The sequence below is a fragment of the Hyla sarda genome, chromosome 9, assembly GCF_029499605.1.
Source record: "Hyla sarda isolate aHylSar1 chromosome 9, aHylSar1.hap1, whole genome shotgun sequence".
In the NCBI taxonomy this organism is placed as follows: Eukaryota; Metazoa; Chordata; class Amphibia; order Anura; family Hylidae; genus Hyla; species Hyla sarda.
The window spans coordinates 9,595,730-9,611,416 of NC_079197.1; the positions used below are offsets into that span (position 1 = coordinate 9,595,730).

The 15,687-nt window shown below is 39.6% G+C and overlaps 1 protein-coding gene across 4 annotated transcripts in view; it reads right to left on the minus strand.

The window, feature by feature from the left end:
• LOC130290806 (caM kinase-like vesicle-associated protein) overlaps positions 1–15,687 on the minus strand; it is a 99,564-nt gene that overhangs the window by 26,675 nt on the left and 57,202 nt on the right. For all 4 annotated transcript variants that reach the window (XM_056538895.1, XM_056538894.1, XM_056538897.1 and 1 more), the window contains exons 2-3: positions 10,305–10,404; positions 10,084–10,215 (exon numbers count right to left, since the gene is read on the minus strand). In XM_056538895.1, the coding sequence (XP_056394870.1) occupies positions 10,084–10,215; positions 10,305–10,404 (232 nt within the window). The remainder of the gene's footprint in view (positions 1–10,083; positions 10,216–10,304; positions 10,405–15,687) is intronic.

The following is a 15,687-nucleotide window of genomic DNA, read 5'->3' on the forward strand; positions in this document are numbered from 1 at the left end:
CTCCGGCCCTAGACATCTTCCCTTTGGATAGGGGATAAGATGTCTGATCACGGGGATCCTGCCACTGGGGACCCCCGCGATGATCTCCCCGCTGCACCCCCTATTATCAGTGTCACAGAGCGGAGTATCGTGATGACAGCCTTTAGATAGGGCCAGAGTACCCCTTTAAGTCCAGAGTCAACGCATCCGTCTACCAGGAGATTTTGGAGCACTTCATGCTTCATTTCCTTTTAAGGTGCATTACTGGAATACAATGGACTTTTGCATAATATTCTAATAATCTAATCTGGCCCCAAAGTGTGACACTTTTCTATCTATTTGTTTCTTTTTTATTTTCCTTAATTTTTATTAAGCTTTTAAGAGCAATACATATGGACATTTAGTATTATTATTATTATTATTGTCAATATTTCCATTCAAAAAAACTCAAAAACAAGACATATCACCACATTTACAGGGAACAAACCTGCAGCCCCCCCCACCCCAAAAAAATAAATAAAAAAAAGATAAATAAATGAATATATAATAATTACAAAAAAAATTCTGTTTGTTTCTTATATGGTCCCAATTAAAGCTATCAGAGTGGCTGTCACCCAGACTTTCCAGACTCCTGAATGGTAAAAATTTCAGCTGTACTGTTGCCTACTGGGCGTCAATTAAAGAAGTACTCTGGGGAACTTAACCCACAGCCCATCCTTTTCCTCTCATCAACCTATTTAAATGTCTAAATACTATTCATTATCTATATAGAGCAGTTTCCCCTCTTTGGTTGTCACTTACATGAATGAAGTGAGGGAATGACACCATCCAGCCATCCACTCTGTCTATGTCCAAATCCCTCTCTGAAAGCAGCCCCCACCAGCCTGAAAGACACAGACCATGTGGTTTCTGCCATGCACTGATGAGTTATGCTCTCTTTAGTGCTTAGAACTGTAAGGTGTGTGCAGCCTCAGCCAATCAGACACCGTACCTCTCCCTGCTGCTCAGAACAGGAGGGTGGGGGCTGCTCTCAGAGAGTCATCTGGCTGGCAGAGCAGAGCTGCAATTGCTGGGAGATGCAGGCAAGGGGAGGGAAGGATGGCAAAGAATATCAAGCAGCCAGAGAAGACAACAGAGGCCACAGGAGCCATGTGCATCAGGCAGGATGGTTTACAGAAAATATATTCAGGTAGTGTGTTTATTTTATTTTATTTTTTTATGTATTTACTTCCCTGTAGTACCCTTTTAACTTTTCCTTAATAACCTAAATAAAAATTTTAACTTGACAACTCAAAAAATTGTAAAGTTTAGAGGCAAACGCCCTTTAATGCAGGAACCATATGCAACTGAATCGTCACGAGCGGAAACAATAGCTGCCCCGGTGTAAACTTTTTTGTATTTTTTATATTGCATTGTTTAAAGACCCTTTCATTTTTCTGGCCTATAAACATGAAAATGATATACCCTCTGCCCCGAGTTCTTCTAGCAGTCTGAAAAATGCATGCGCTTCTGTCTAGGGAGCCAATAAATCTGTTTACAGCAGCAGCAATAAAATGATCTTTGCTGCTTCTAGAATAATTCAACAGTCGGAGGTTTTCTTCATTGTGGAAGCAGGAGAAATATAGTGAAAAGTGGGAATGAAAGCGAGATGAGATTCAGCGTCATGCCATTACTGATGTATCCTGGTCTCCTGCTGTGATTACTAGCAGCAGCCATTAGAGTCTGCATCACACAGCTTTTCCCAGACTCTGTCTAGCCTCCAGCTGTTGCAAAACTACAACTCCCAGCATGCCCAGACAGTTTAGGGCGATGGTGCAAGTAGGCAGGGATAGTGGATCTGGGTGAGAGCAGGATTGCACTATTCCCTGCCCAACACAACATTACAATTAGAGAATAGAATTAATGTGGAAGAGTGTTTCCCAACCAACGTGCCTCCAACTGTTGCAAAACTACAACTCCCAACAGGCTCGGACAGTTTAGGGCGATGGCACGAATAGGTAGGGATAGTGGATCTCGGTGAGAGCAGGATTGCACTATTCCCTGCCCAACACATTACAATTAGAGAATAGAATTAATGTGGAAGAGTGTTCCCCAACCAACGTGCCTCCAGCTGTTGCAAAACTACAACTCCCAACATGCCCGAATAGCCTTCGGCTGTCCGGGCATGCTGAGAGTTGTAGTGTTGCAACAGCTGGGGGCACATTGCTTAGGAAACACTGCTCTGGCATATGACACTGAAGCACTGAAGCTACATGTTACCTTACTTTACTGCTTTACTCTGTCTAGCCTCCAGCTGTTGCAAAACTAAAACTCCCAGCATGCCCGGACAGTTTAGGGCGATGGCGCAAGTAGGCAGGGATAGTGGATCTCGGTGAGAGCAGGATCGCACTATTCCCTGCCCAACACATTAAAATTAGAGAATAGAATTAATGTGGAAGAGTGTTTCCCAACCAACGTGCCTCCAGCTGTTGCAAAACTACAACTCCTAGCATGCCCGGACAGTTTAGGGCGATGGCACGAATAGGCAGGGATAGTGGATCTCGGTGAGAGCAGGATCGCACTATTCCCTGCCCAACACAACATTATAATTAGAGAATATAATTAATCTGGAAGAGTGTTTCCAAACCAACGTGCCTCCAGCTGTTGCAAAACTACAACTCCCAGCATGCCCGAACAGCCTTCGGCTGTCTGGGCATGCTGAGAGTTGTAGTGTTGCAACAGCTGGGGGTATATTGCTTAGGAAACACTGCTCTAGTGACATGCAGAAGGTGTATTTTGTATAGATGAGGGGCATTGTGGAAGTTTTGCAACAGCTGGAGGCACCCTGGTTATGAAACACTGCTCTGGCATATGACACTGCAGCTACATGTGACCTTACCTTACTGCTCTCCCTGCATTAGTGTCAGCCTAACACGATGTTCACCCGGCAGAATATCCGAAATTCCGCACAAATTCTGTACAGCAAAACATGCTAAATGGAATTGCGGAATTCTGGAGGAATTGCGGCAGAATTTCTGTGTTCTCGAAACACACTTCAAGGGGAATCAAAGACAGTGAATTAGAATTTAGGGCTATGTTCCTGTTCGGAATTTACTGCCCATTAACTTCAATAGGATTGCGCATACGCAAAATTTAGTTACCTATCTTTAATTTTGTGAAATATCGCAGCGGAATCCCATTGAAGTCAATGAGGGTTTGAATCCATGCAGAATTCTGTGATATGAGAACACAGAATGCTGTCGCAGTTTCGTTGGAATTCTGCAATTACGCAATTATGCCAAACATGGCCTTAGTGTGTCTTAGCGTCAGAATAAACACGGAACCGACATTACCCTTATAGGATGATACATTTAAAATTATTTAAGATTTTTGTTTTAGTATCCAATACTTTTAGGTCTTAAAAACGATTTGGGTTCCCTTTTAGTTGACAAATTTAAACCGCTAAAACAGCCGCATTTAGAAACACAGAGTAAACCAATGCATTAAGTGAAAACACAAAGTGAACATAGACGTAAGGAGGAAGCAATTGTGGGCAGGCAAATGGCCAATGTGAATAGAAAGCAGACAACAGGAGCCGGAGTAGTGTGAAATATTAATGGATGTCTAACTGCTCTGGGTTTGATTGATTGCCCTGTTCTGTATTAATACATATAAATATGTACAAGTCCTGGGAGAAATTGACTGTAACTTTACTAAAAGCAAAGAAAAAAAAAAAAACGGAAAGTCCTCTGGCGCTCAATTACGAGAAATCCGAATAGAAAACCCTACCTCTAACTCAGATATCTCCAACCTGTGACTCTTGAAAATCATGACTCCCAGCATGCCCAGCCTAGGAGTTGTAGTGTCAAAACAGATGGAAAGACACTGCTGTGACATCATTATTCTAGACAGAGGCCTTAATAAGTGTGCCCAGACAGGCCCCCCCTGCCGTCACAGCAGTAAAAGGAAACGGAATTGCTGATAATGTTTTCTTTTTCATCCAAAAATGACAAAACTAAACTTTTTCTGGTTGTCATTGGAAACAGACAATAGTTTGCGTCAATCCGCTGGCGAACTTGTAAGGGTATGTTCCCATTACGGAATCTCTGCGTGGCATTCCGCTGCATGAATCTAACATTGGTGTAAATGAGTTTTCTGTTGTTTAGGATTGCAGACCCGTCGAAAGAATGAACATGTTCATTCTTTCAGCAGAATTCTGTGCGGGCTGCATTGTTGTCAATGGTGGTGGCGCAGGTCCGCAGCATCCGAGCGCCATTGTTCTTTTCCGCGCCCACTGTTAATGACGGAACTGCTGCCAGATGAAAAATTCTGTAGTGTGAACAGACCCTAACACTTCAGGATAGGCTTTAGGATTGCGGATCTGGGAGAGAGCAGGATTGCACTATTCCCTGCCCAACACGACGTTACAATTAGAGAATAGAATTAATGTAGAATAGTGTTTCCCAACAAAGGTGCCTCCAGCTGTTGCAAAACTACAACTCCCAGCATGCCTGGACAGCCAGCTTAGGGCGATTACGCAAGTAGGCAGGGATAGTGGATCTCGGTGAGGGCAGGATTGTACTACTGTATTCCCGTCCCAACACAACATTATAATTGGAGAATAGAATTAATGTAGAAGAGTGTTTCCCAACAAGGACGCCTCCAGCTGTTGCAAAACTACAACTCCCAGCATGCCCGGACAGCCAGCTTAGGGTGATTACGCAAGTAGGCAGGGATAGTGTACCTCGGTGAGAGCAGGATTGCACTATTCCCTGCCTAACACGACGTTACAAATGGAGAATAGAATTAATGTAGAAGAGTGTTTCCCAACCAGGGTGCCTCCAGCTGTTGCAAAACTACAACTCCCAGCATGCCCGGCTGTCCGAGCATGCTGGGAGTTGTAGTTTTTCAACAGTTGGGGATGCATTGCTTAGGAAACATGCAGAAGGTGTATTTTGTATAGATGGGGGGGGGGGGGGGGCATGGTGGGAGTTTTGCAACAGCTGAAGGCGCCACTGCTACTGCCAGAACCTCTGCCTGATCAGATATTCTGCAGCGTGAACAGACATTGCATGCAGCACTTTTTTTTTATCTGCTCAGGTCCTATTGATTAAATGGATTTTGCAACTGAGCTCCAACGCTGATGTGAACATAGCCTTATCTGTGCAGCTGTTTTTTAAAGGGGTTATCCAGTAAAAAACTTTTTTTTTAGATATCAACTGGCTCCAGAAAGTTAAACATATTTGTAAATTACTTCTATTTAAAAATCTTAATCCTTTCGGTACTTATGAGCTGCTGAAGTTGAGTTGTTCTTTTCTGTCTAAGTGCTCTCTGGTGACACCTGTCTCGGGAACTGTCCAGGGTAGAAGCAAATCCCCATAGCAAACCTCTTCTACTCTGTGCAGTTCCCGAGACAAGCAGAGATGTCAGCAGAGAGCACTGTTGTCAGACAGAAAAGAACAACTCAACTTCAGCAGCTGATAATTATTAGAATTTTTTAATAGAAGTAATTTACAAATCTGTTTAACTTTCTGGAGCCAGTTGATATAAAAAAAAAAAAGTTTTTTCCTGGAATACCCCTTTAATTAAAGGGGTACTCCGGTGAAAAACTTTTTTTTTTGTAAATCAACTGGTGCCAGAAAGTTAAACAGATTTGTAAATTACTTCTATTAAAAAATCTTAATCCTTCCTGTACTTATTAGCTGCTGAATACTACAGTGGAAATTCTTTCCTTTTGAAACACAGAACTGTCTGCTGAATCACAAGCACAGTGCTCTCTGCTGACATCTCTGTCTATTGTTAGGAACTGTCCAGGGTAAAAGGAAATCCCCATAGCAAACATATGCTGTTCTGGACAGTTCCTAAAATGGACAGAGATGTCAGCAGAGAGCACTGTGCTCGTGATGTCAGCAGACAGTTCTGTGTTTCAAAAATAAAATAATTTCCTCTGCAGTATTCAGCAGCTAATAAGTACAGGAAGGATTAAGATTTTTTAATAGAAGTAATTTACAAATCTGTTTAACTTTCTGGAGCCAGTTGATATAAAGAATAAAGTTTTTTCCTGGAATACCCCTTTAAGCTCACATGATGCATTGCTCTCTGGTAGGAGGCATCAGAGGAATTATGAATGTAGCTTTGTATGTGAATAGGAAAGAAAACAGAGCAAGTAGCGTGTTAGTCCAAGAAAAGTACGAAATACCCTTGTTAGAATGGTTTCTGAGAATAAGGCTAGGTTTCCACTTTATTAAATTGGGGTCCACCGGTTCCTCATCTAACATTTCGGCAGGAAAGATAAAGACATAAACTCAGCCCGAACCTCACGAATTTACATTTTAGATGTGAGAATACAATCCGCCTTGTTTTCGGCATAAGGCGTATAAAGGCAGAGCATTGTAGTCGACGCCATTTCTTCCTTCAGACAAGATGCACATTTGTCATTAAAAGAAAATAATCTCAATAAAACTGCTTTTTGAGAGGAGATATTATTAAAGCTTATGAGATTCATAGCTACCCCATACTCCGGGGACTCCGCTGACTCATTATGAAGCAGCCTAGCTTCTTATTGACCGTAATCCAATCAACTTCTTATATATTGACTTGAGAAAAATCCAAGATGATGGTTTTTGTTCCTCTTCCCCAGATCACAATTTATCTCACACTTGCAACCATAAAGACAAGGTCTTAGTCAATATTATCAGCAGACTCCCTTGTGGACTTAGAGACGATGGGGGGGTTGTCAATCATCGACAGTACGTTTCAGTAAGGCCTCGTTCACGATTCGTGCCTCCCAGGAACAGATACATGGGCAAAATCTCAATCTACTGATCTATCTTTAATGGGCCCCATTAAAGGGGTACTCCTATGGAAAACTTTTTTTTTTTTTTTTTTAAATACACTGGTGTAAGAAAGTTAAACAGATTTGTAAATCACTTCTATTAAAATATCTTAATCCTTCCAGTACTTTTTAGGGGCTGTATACTAAAGAGAAATCCCAAAAAAAGAAATGCATTTCATGACCACAGTGCTCTCTGCTGACCTCTACTGTCCATTTTAGGAACTGTCCAGAGCAGCATATGTTTGCTATGGGGATTTTCTCCTGCTCTGGACAGTTCCTAAAATGGACAGTAGAGGTCAGCAGAGAGCACTGTGGTCATGAAATGCATTTCTTTTTTTTGGATTTCTCTTTAGTATACAGCCCCTAAAAAGTACTGGAAGGATTAAGATATTTTAATAGAAGTGATTTACAAATCTGTTTAACTTTCAGGCACCAGTTGATTTAAGAAAAAAAGTTTTCCATGGGAGTACCCCTTTAAGTTTAATGATGTTCGGGTCGAAACTACGTTCGGGTCATTTTCTGAACATATCTGTGGGAGATTTATCAAAACCTGTGCAAAGGAAAAGTTGCCCAGTTGCCCATAGCAACCAATCAGATCGCTTCTTTCATTTTGCAGAGGCCTTGTTAAAAATGAAAGAAGGGTGCTAATTGGTTGCTATGGGCAACTGGGCAACTTTTCTTCTGGACGGGTTCTGATAAATCTCCTGAGTTTTGGCTTAGACTGGAAAGGTTTGCGTTTTGACTTGGCTTGACGTTGCTTGCTGCGCTTTTCAGTCCAACCCAATACTCGGACACACTCAGAAATTGACCCAAACATTGGGGGGGGGGGGAGATTTATCAGAACCTGCGCAGAGGATAATTTGCCCAGTTGCCCATAGCAACCAATCAGATCGCTGCTTTCATTCTGCAGAGGTCTTGTTAAAAATGAAAGAAGCGATCTGATTGGTTGCTATGGGCAACTGGGACACTTTTCCTTTGGACAGGTTTTGATAAATCTCCCCCCCCCCAATAGTCATTAGCCGAGTTTAGATGACTGGACTGAATAGGGCAGAAATGTAGGCAGAAAATTTAGAGATACAGTAAAATCTCCCAATGGCGGACACTTACGGTGGGAAAAAAAAAAGGGTCCGCTATAGGGGAAAAAAGGCTCTAAAATGTGCTAAATGACCGAATACTGTATATCGAATAGTCCCCTCTTTTCTACCGCGCCATGCTTACTGCCTCCCCTCTCCTCTATCTAACACGGCTGGCCAGCTGCCCAACACCCCTCTAGCGGGCTAGTCCATTTCCAAGTGTGAGCAAGTCCATTTTGGTGTAGTAGGGTGCAAGGTAGGGTCGGCAGATAAGCCTGGTTGTCCGCTATTGGGAAGTTAACATGTACGCATGGGTGTGTACGTGTCCGCTATTGGGGGGGTGCAAATACATTAAAGGGGTACTCGCCCCGAGACATCTTATCCCCTATGCCAGTGGTCTTCAACCTGCGGACCTCCAGATGTTGCAAAACTACAACTCCCAGCATGCTGGGAGTTGTAGTTTTGCAACATCTGGAGGTCCGCAGGTTGAAGACCACTGCCCTATGCAAAGGATAGGGATAAGATGTCTGATCGCGGGGGTCCGGCCACTGGGACTCTTGCGATCTCTGTGCGTTCATTTAGAACACTAGGTTCGGGTGTTGTGATGTCACGTCCACGCCCCTTGTGACATCACGCCCCCTCCCATAGACTTGCAGTGAGGGAGCGTGGCGTGACGGCACGAGGGGCGTAGCTATGATGTCACAACCCCCCCGCACCTAGCAAAATGTTCCGAACGATGGGGCAACGGAGTACCCCTTTAAGTCTCATGGGACTACGCCAGGGAATAAAACTGTCCGCTATTGGGAGGTGTCCGCTAAGGGAGATTTTACTGTATTGCAAATGTATCCGTGCCTCGGAGGCATGAATCCCAATGTGAACCGGACCTAAGAGGGAATCCCTAAACATAATCTAGTGTCCGAGTGTCTACAGCGCCACCACAGGAGAAACGGTGACTACCATCTGAATACTTAGCGCTACATGTACACGTAGCCACAATATCTATCTGCTGTAGAATAGACTGCTTCCCCATGCTTCACAGACTGGTGTGGGTGCCTCCTACTCTACAGAGGTCTAGAAGAGCTAGCGGTATACCTTCAGGTGGTTATAGGCTAAACCACGCCCTGGCGTCACAAATACAAGGGGTTAATGCCATCTGCTCCTAGGGTAACAACATCTGCTATTTGCATCAAACACTCTACCACAGATAGATAGATAGACAGACAGACAGATAGTTATGAGATAGATAGTTATGAGATAGATAGATATGAGATAGATAGATATGAGATAGATAGATAGATATGAGATAGATAGATAGATATGAGATAGATAGAGAAAGATAGTTAGATAGATACATATGAGATAGATAGATGGATATGAGATAGATAGATAGATATGAGATAGATAGATAGAGATAGATAGATATGAGATAGATAGATATGAGATAGATAGATAGATATGAGATAGATAGATAGATAGATATGAGATAGATAGATATGAGATAGATAGATATGAGATAGATAGATGGATATGAGATAGATAGATGTGAGATAGCTAAATAGATAGGAGATAGATAGATAGATAGATATGAGATGGATAGATAAATATGAGATAGATAGATACATAGATAGATATGAGATAGATATGAGATAGATAGATAAATATGATATAGCTAGATAGATATGAGATAGATAGATAGATATGAGATGGGTAGACATGAGATAGATAGATAGATATGAGATGGATAGATAAATATGAGATAGATAGATACATAGATAGATATGAGATAGATAGATAAATATGAGATAGATAGATATGAGATAGATAGATATGAGATAGATAGATATGAGATGGATAGATAAATATGAGATAGATAGATAGATATGAGGTAGATATGCGATAGATAGATAAATATGATATAGATAGATAAATATGAGATAGATAGATATGAGATAGATAGATAGATAGATAGATATGAGATAGATAGATAGATAGATAGATATAAGATAGATAGATATGAGATAGATATGAGATAGATATAAGATAGATAGATATGAGATAGATAGATAGATATGAGATAGATAAATAGATATGTAATAGATATGAGATAGATAGATAGATAGATAGATATAAGATAGATAGATATGAAATAGATATGAGATAGATAAATAGATATGTAATAGATATGAGATAGATAGATATAGATATCTATTTACTTACATTTTCAGTATCATTATCTCATTCTTTGCCGCTCTCCTCACTTTTCGGCCATCTTTTTTCATGAATTTTTTGCAGACGTAGACGCGGTCAGTCTGCATCTCTCGGGCGAGGCATATTTCGCAAAACTCCTTTCTGCGGGACACAGGTATAGTAAACATATGTACAGTACTACATTTACAAGTGAATTAGAAGGAAGAAGTTGGTGGGAGCAGAATACTCACGCACAGAGCAGCTGACCAATCTCATACTTGTCTGTGATATCCGAGAAGCAGTTATACGTTTTCTCATTGCGGACACTGATACATCCAAAAGGCATGGCCGCTACGGGACACAAAAGAAAGTGTGAGAGAGTAGAACAGAGTTTTCCAAACGGTGTGTCCCCAGCTGTTGCAAAACTACAACTCCCAGCATGCCTGGACAGCCTTCCGCTTATCAATACATTGCATAACATTAAACAAAATATATATCCTGTTCCACAAAAAGACACAAGCCGTCATAGAGCTATGTAAAGGGAAAAAGTTATTAAAAAAGAAGATAATAGAAAAAACAAAAACTATTACTCCTAGAAAGTTATGTGTCCAAACCAGTGGGCCTCCGGCTCTCCGGGCATGCTGGGAGTTGTAGTTTTGCAACAGCTGGAGGCCTAAGCTAAAAACGGATTAAACAAAAGGAGTCGTCTCACTCTTTGCATTCTATTTGTTCTCCATTTATGATACGTGTCTTCCATTTTACTGACATTGGCTTTAAAAAAAATGCCTCATAAAACCCTAAAATCGGGAACGTGTCGTGTCGTGAACTGTTGGAAATGTTGAGTCTTCATTATTCATTATCCAGGAGTGTAGATGCTGATCTGGGGCTGACATCCCGACTTCTGTCTAATCTTTTGGAGGGGGGGAGGGGGCAGATTGGAATATGGAAGCCGAACCTTATCAAAGTCTTCGCAGTAACAAAACGCCAATTTCTACCGACTGATACCCATTAAAATCCAGCCCCGAGATATCTCTTCCCAGTGTAGAAAGTTGTCATTAAAAATGTATACGTGATATCAAAAAGACAGATAACTGTGATGATAATGAATCCCGAATAAGCGAATCCTACAACATATACTGTTATTCTATCCTAATGGCATCAAAGTGCAAACTGAATAGCTAATAGACTCTATTTTTTAAATTTTTTTAAAGGGGTATTCTACCGGTAGTCCTCAATGGCATATTACAAGGGTCTTGGGGGTAGAGGTTTAGAAGTCGGAGCCCTGACTAACTGGATATAGACAATCCATCAATCGAAGTGCGCTCCATTTGTATAATTAAGTCTTTAGGGTCATAATTTGGGGCTTTTTGTTTTTATCATACAGATCGGAAAAAAAAAAATCTGTATCTGTGTTAAAGGGGTACCCTGGAAACAAAATGTTTTTTTTTACATTAACTGGTCCCAAAATGTTATACAAATTTGTAAATTATTTCTATATAAAAATCTTAATCCTTCCAGTACGCATCAGCTGCTGTATACTCGTGAGGAAGATGTGTAGTTCTTTCCAGTCTGACCACAGCGCTCTCTTCTGCTACCTCTGTCCGTGTCAGGAATTGTCCAGAGTAGGAGCAAATCCCCATAGCCAAAGGCTGTCCGGGCATGCTGGGAGTTGCAGTTTTGCAACAGCATTAGGGAGGCCAGTTGGGAAACACTGAGCTACTGTGTTGCAGAAATAATTGATAAAAATTGAAAATCTGCAAACAAAAATTTTACTTTTTTTTATTTCTTCCCAACTTTGTATTAATTTCTGTGAAGCACCTAATGGGTTAATAAACTTCCTAAATGCCATTTTAAATACTTTGTGTATTTAGGGGGGTATGAAACATTCCGGCCCCTCAAATTCCCTCCCAAATTGACCAGATCCTTAAAAAAAATTTAAAATTTACTTGAAAATTTTTAAAATTGCCACCTAATTTATGAGCTCCCTAACACATCTATAAAAGGATTAAAAAAATTTATAAAATAAAAAAGAATGCTTAATAAATGATGTTGACATGAAGTAGACACATTGTAAACGTGAATTAAAAACTTACTGATGTAGAACGACTATCCTTCACGCAAGTGGCGGAAAATTTAGAATTTATTAAAAAAGGAAAATATTTCCAATTTTATCATGAAAATGGTGGATGTATCAACCAAAATTTAGTAAAAAAATAAAAAAACACCTTATTTTAGAATTACCACAAAGTTACTCATGTCAGATTTGAAAAAATAAATAAAATTATAATTAATTATGGAACTAAAAAGCGAAATAAGGTGCAGATAGAAATAACATATTCGGGTCATGTAACACATGTAACGCGACTGTCAGATGACTGATATCCATATTGTTCGACCACAGGGCTCTTGACAGGAGCGAGTGCACCAAGCATCAGATACCGCTGCTCCAAATCTGGTGCTGTAACCTGAGCCTCATAGGGCGTCAGTATAAACAAGTGCAGAACAGATGGACCCAATACAGATCACTGAACATACTGTACACATCTTGCTCTATGCTGTCACTACGCGCACGAGTCGTGTCCTATCCCACCGCTGCACACAGTCTGTTCTATAAAGCCACAGTACTGATATAGTCTTCTCTTTAACCCACCTTCCTACATTCATAAATTAGGCAACACCGATAAAGTGTAAGCTGGTGCAAAACTACAGCTCCCAGCATGCCCGGACAGCCGATGGCTGTCCGGGCATGCTGGGAGTTGTAGTTTTGCAACATCTGGAGGCCCAAAGTTTGGACATCATTGGTCTATATAAAGTCTATAGTTTTATAGTCTGGTATATAAAGTTTATTGGATGGTCGGATGTATATAAAGTCTATTGGATGGTCGGATGTATATAAAGTCTATTGGATGGTCAGATGTATATAAGTCTATTGGATGGTCGGATGTATATAAAGTCTATTGGATGGTGAAATGTAAATAAAGTCTATTGGATGGTTGGATCTATATAAAGTCTATTGGATGGTTGGATCTATATAAAGTCTATTGGATGGTTGGATGTATATAAAGTCTATTGGATGATTAGATGTATATAAAGTCTATTGGATGGTTGGATGTATATAAAGTCTATTGGATGATTAGATGTATATAAAGTCTATTGGATGGTTGGATGTATATAAAGTCTATTGGATGGTCGGATGTATATAAAGTCTATTGGATGGTTGGATGTATATAAAGTCTATTGGATGGTCAGATGTAAATAAAGTCGTCTATTGAATGGTGAAATGTATATAAAGTTGTCTATTTCATGGTCAGATGTATATAAAGTCTATTGGATTGTCAGATGTATATAAAGTCATCTATTGGACGTTGTCTATTTTATGGTCAGATGTATATAAAGTCTATTGGATGGTCGGATGTATATAAAGTCTATTGGATGGTCGGTTGTATATAAAGTCTATTGGATGGTCGGTTGTATATAAAGTCTATTGGATGGTCGGATGTATATAAAGTCTATTGGACGGTTAGATGTATATAAGTCTATTGGATGGTCGGATGTATATAAAGTCTATTGGATGGTCGGATGTATATAAAGTCTATGGAATGGTGAAATTTATATAAAGTCTATTGGTTGGTTGGATGTATATAAAGTCTATTGGATGGTCGGATGTATATAAAGTCTATTGGATGGTCGGATGTATATAAAGTCTATTGGTTGGTTGGATGTATATAAAGTCTATTGGATGGTCGGATGTATATAAAGTCTATTGGATGGTCGGATGTATATAAAGTCTATTGGATGGTCAGATGTATATAAAGTCTATTGGATGGTCGGATGTATATAAAGTCTATTGGATGGTCAGATGTATATAAAGTCTATTGGATGGTCAGATGTATATAAAGTCTATTGGATGGTCGGATGTATATAAAGTCTATTGGATGGTCGGATGTATATAAAGTCTATTGGATGGTCGGATGTATATAAAGTCTATTGGATGGTCGGATGTATATAAAGTCTATTGGATGGTCGGATGTATATAAAGTCTATTGGATGGTTGAATGTATATAAAGTCTATTGGTTGGTTGTATGTATATAAAGTCTATTGGATGGTCGGATGTATATAAAGTCTATTGGTTGGTTGTATGTATATAAAGTCTATTGGATGGTCGGATGTATATAAAGTCTATTGGATGGTCGGATGTATATAAAGTCTATTGGATGGTCGGATGTATATAAAGTCTATTGGATGGTCAGATGTATATAAAGTCTATTGGATGGTCGGATGTATATAAAGTCTATTGGATGGTCGGATGTATATAAAGTCTATTGGATGGTCGGATGTATATAAAGTCTATTGGATGGTTGGATGTATATAAAGTCTATTGGTTGGTTGTATGTATATAAAGTCTATTGGATGGTTGGATGTATATAAAGTCTATTGGTTGGTTGTATGTATATAAAGTCTATTGGATGGTCGGATGTATATAAAGTCTATTGGATGGTCGGATGTATATAAAGTCTATTGGATGTCGGATGTATATAAAGTCTATTGGATGGTCGGATGTATATAAAGTCTATTGGATGGTCGGATGTATATAAAGTCTATTGGATGGTCGGATGTATATAAAGTCTATTGGATGGTCGGATGTATATAAAGTCTATTGGATGGTCGGATGTATATAAAGTCTATTGGATGGTTGGATGTATATAAAGTCTATTGGTTGGTTGTATGTATATAAAGTCTATTGGATGGTTGGATGTATATAAAGTCTATTGGTTGGTTGTATGTATATAAAGTCTATTGGATGGTCGGATGTATATAAAGTCTATTGGATGGTCGGATGTATATAAAGTCTATTGGATGTCGGATGTATATAAAGTCTATTGGATGGTCGGATGTATATAAAGTCTATTGGATGGTCGGTTGTATATAAAGTCTATTGGATGGTCGGATGTATATAAAGTCTATTGGACGGTTAGATGTATATAAGTCTATTGGATGGTCGGATGTATATAAAGTCTATTGGATGGTCGGATGTATATAAAGTCTATGGAATGGTGAAATTTATATAAAGTCTATTGGTTGGTTGGATGTATATAAAGTCTATTGGATGGTCGGATGTATATAAAGTCTATTGGATGGTCGGATGTATATAAAGTCTATTGGATGGTCAGATGTATATAAAGTCTATTGGATGGTCGGATGTATATAAAGTCTATTGGATGGTCGGATGTATATAAAGTCTATTGGATGGTCAGATGTATATAAAGTCTATTGGATGGTCGGATGTATATAAAGTCTATTGGATGGTCGGATGTATATAAAGTCTATTGGATGGTCGGATGTATATAAAGTCTATTGGATGGTCGGATGTATATAAAGTCTATTGGATGGTCGGATGTATATAAAGTCTATTGGATGGTCGGATGTATATAAAGTCTATTGGATGGTTGAATGTATATAAAGTCTATTGGTTGGTTGTATGTATATAAAGTCTATTGGATGGTCGGATGTATATAAAGTCTATTGGTTGGTTGTATGTATATAAAGTCTATTGGATGGTCGGATGTATATAAAGTCTATTGGATGGTCGGATGTATATAAAGTCTATTGGATGGTCGGATGTATATAAAGTC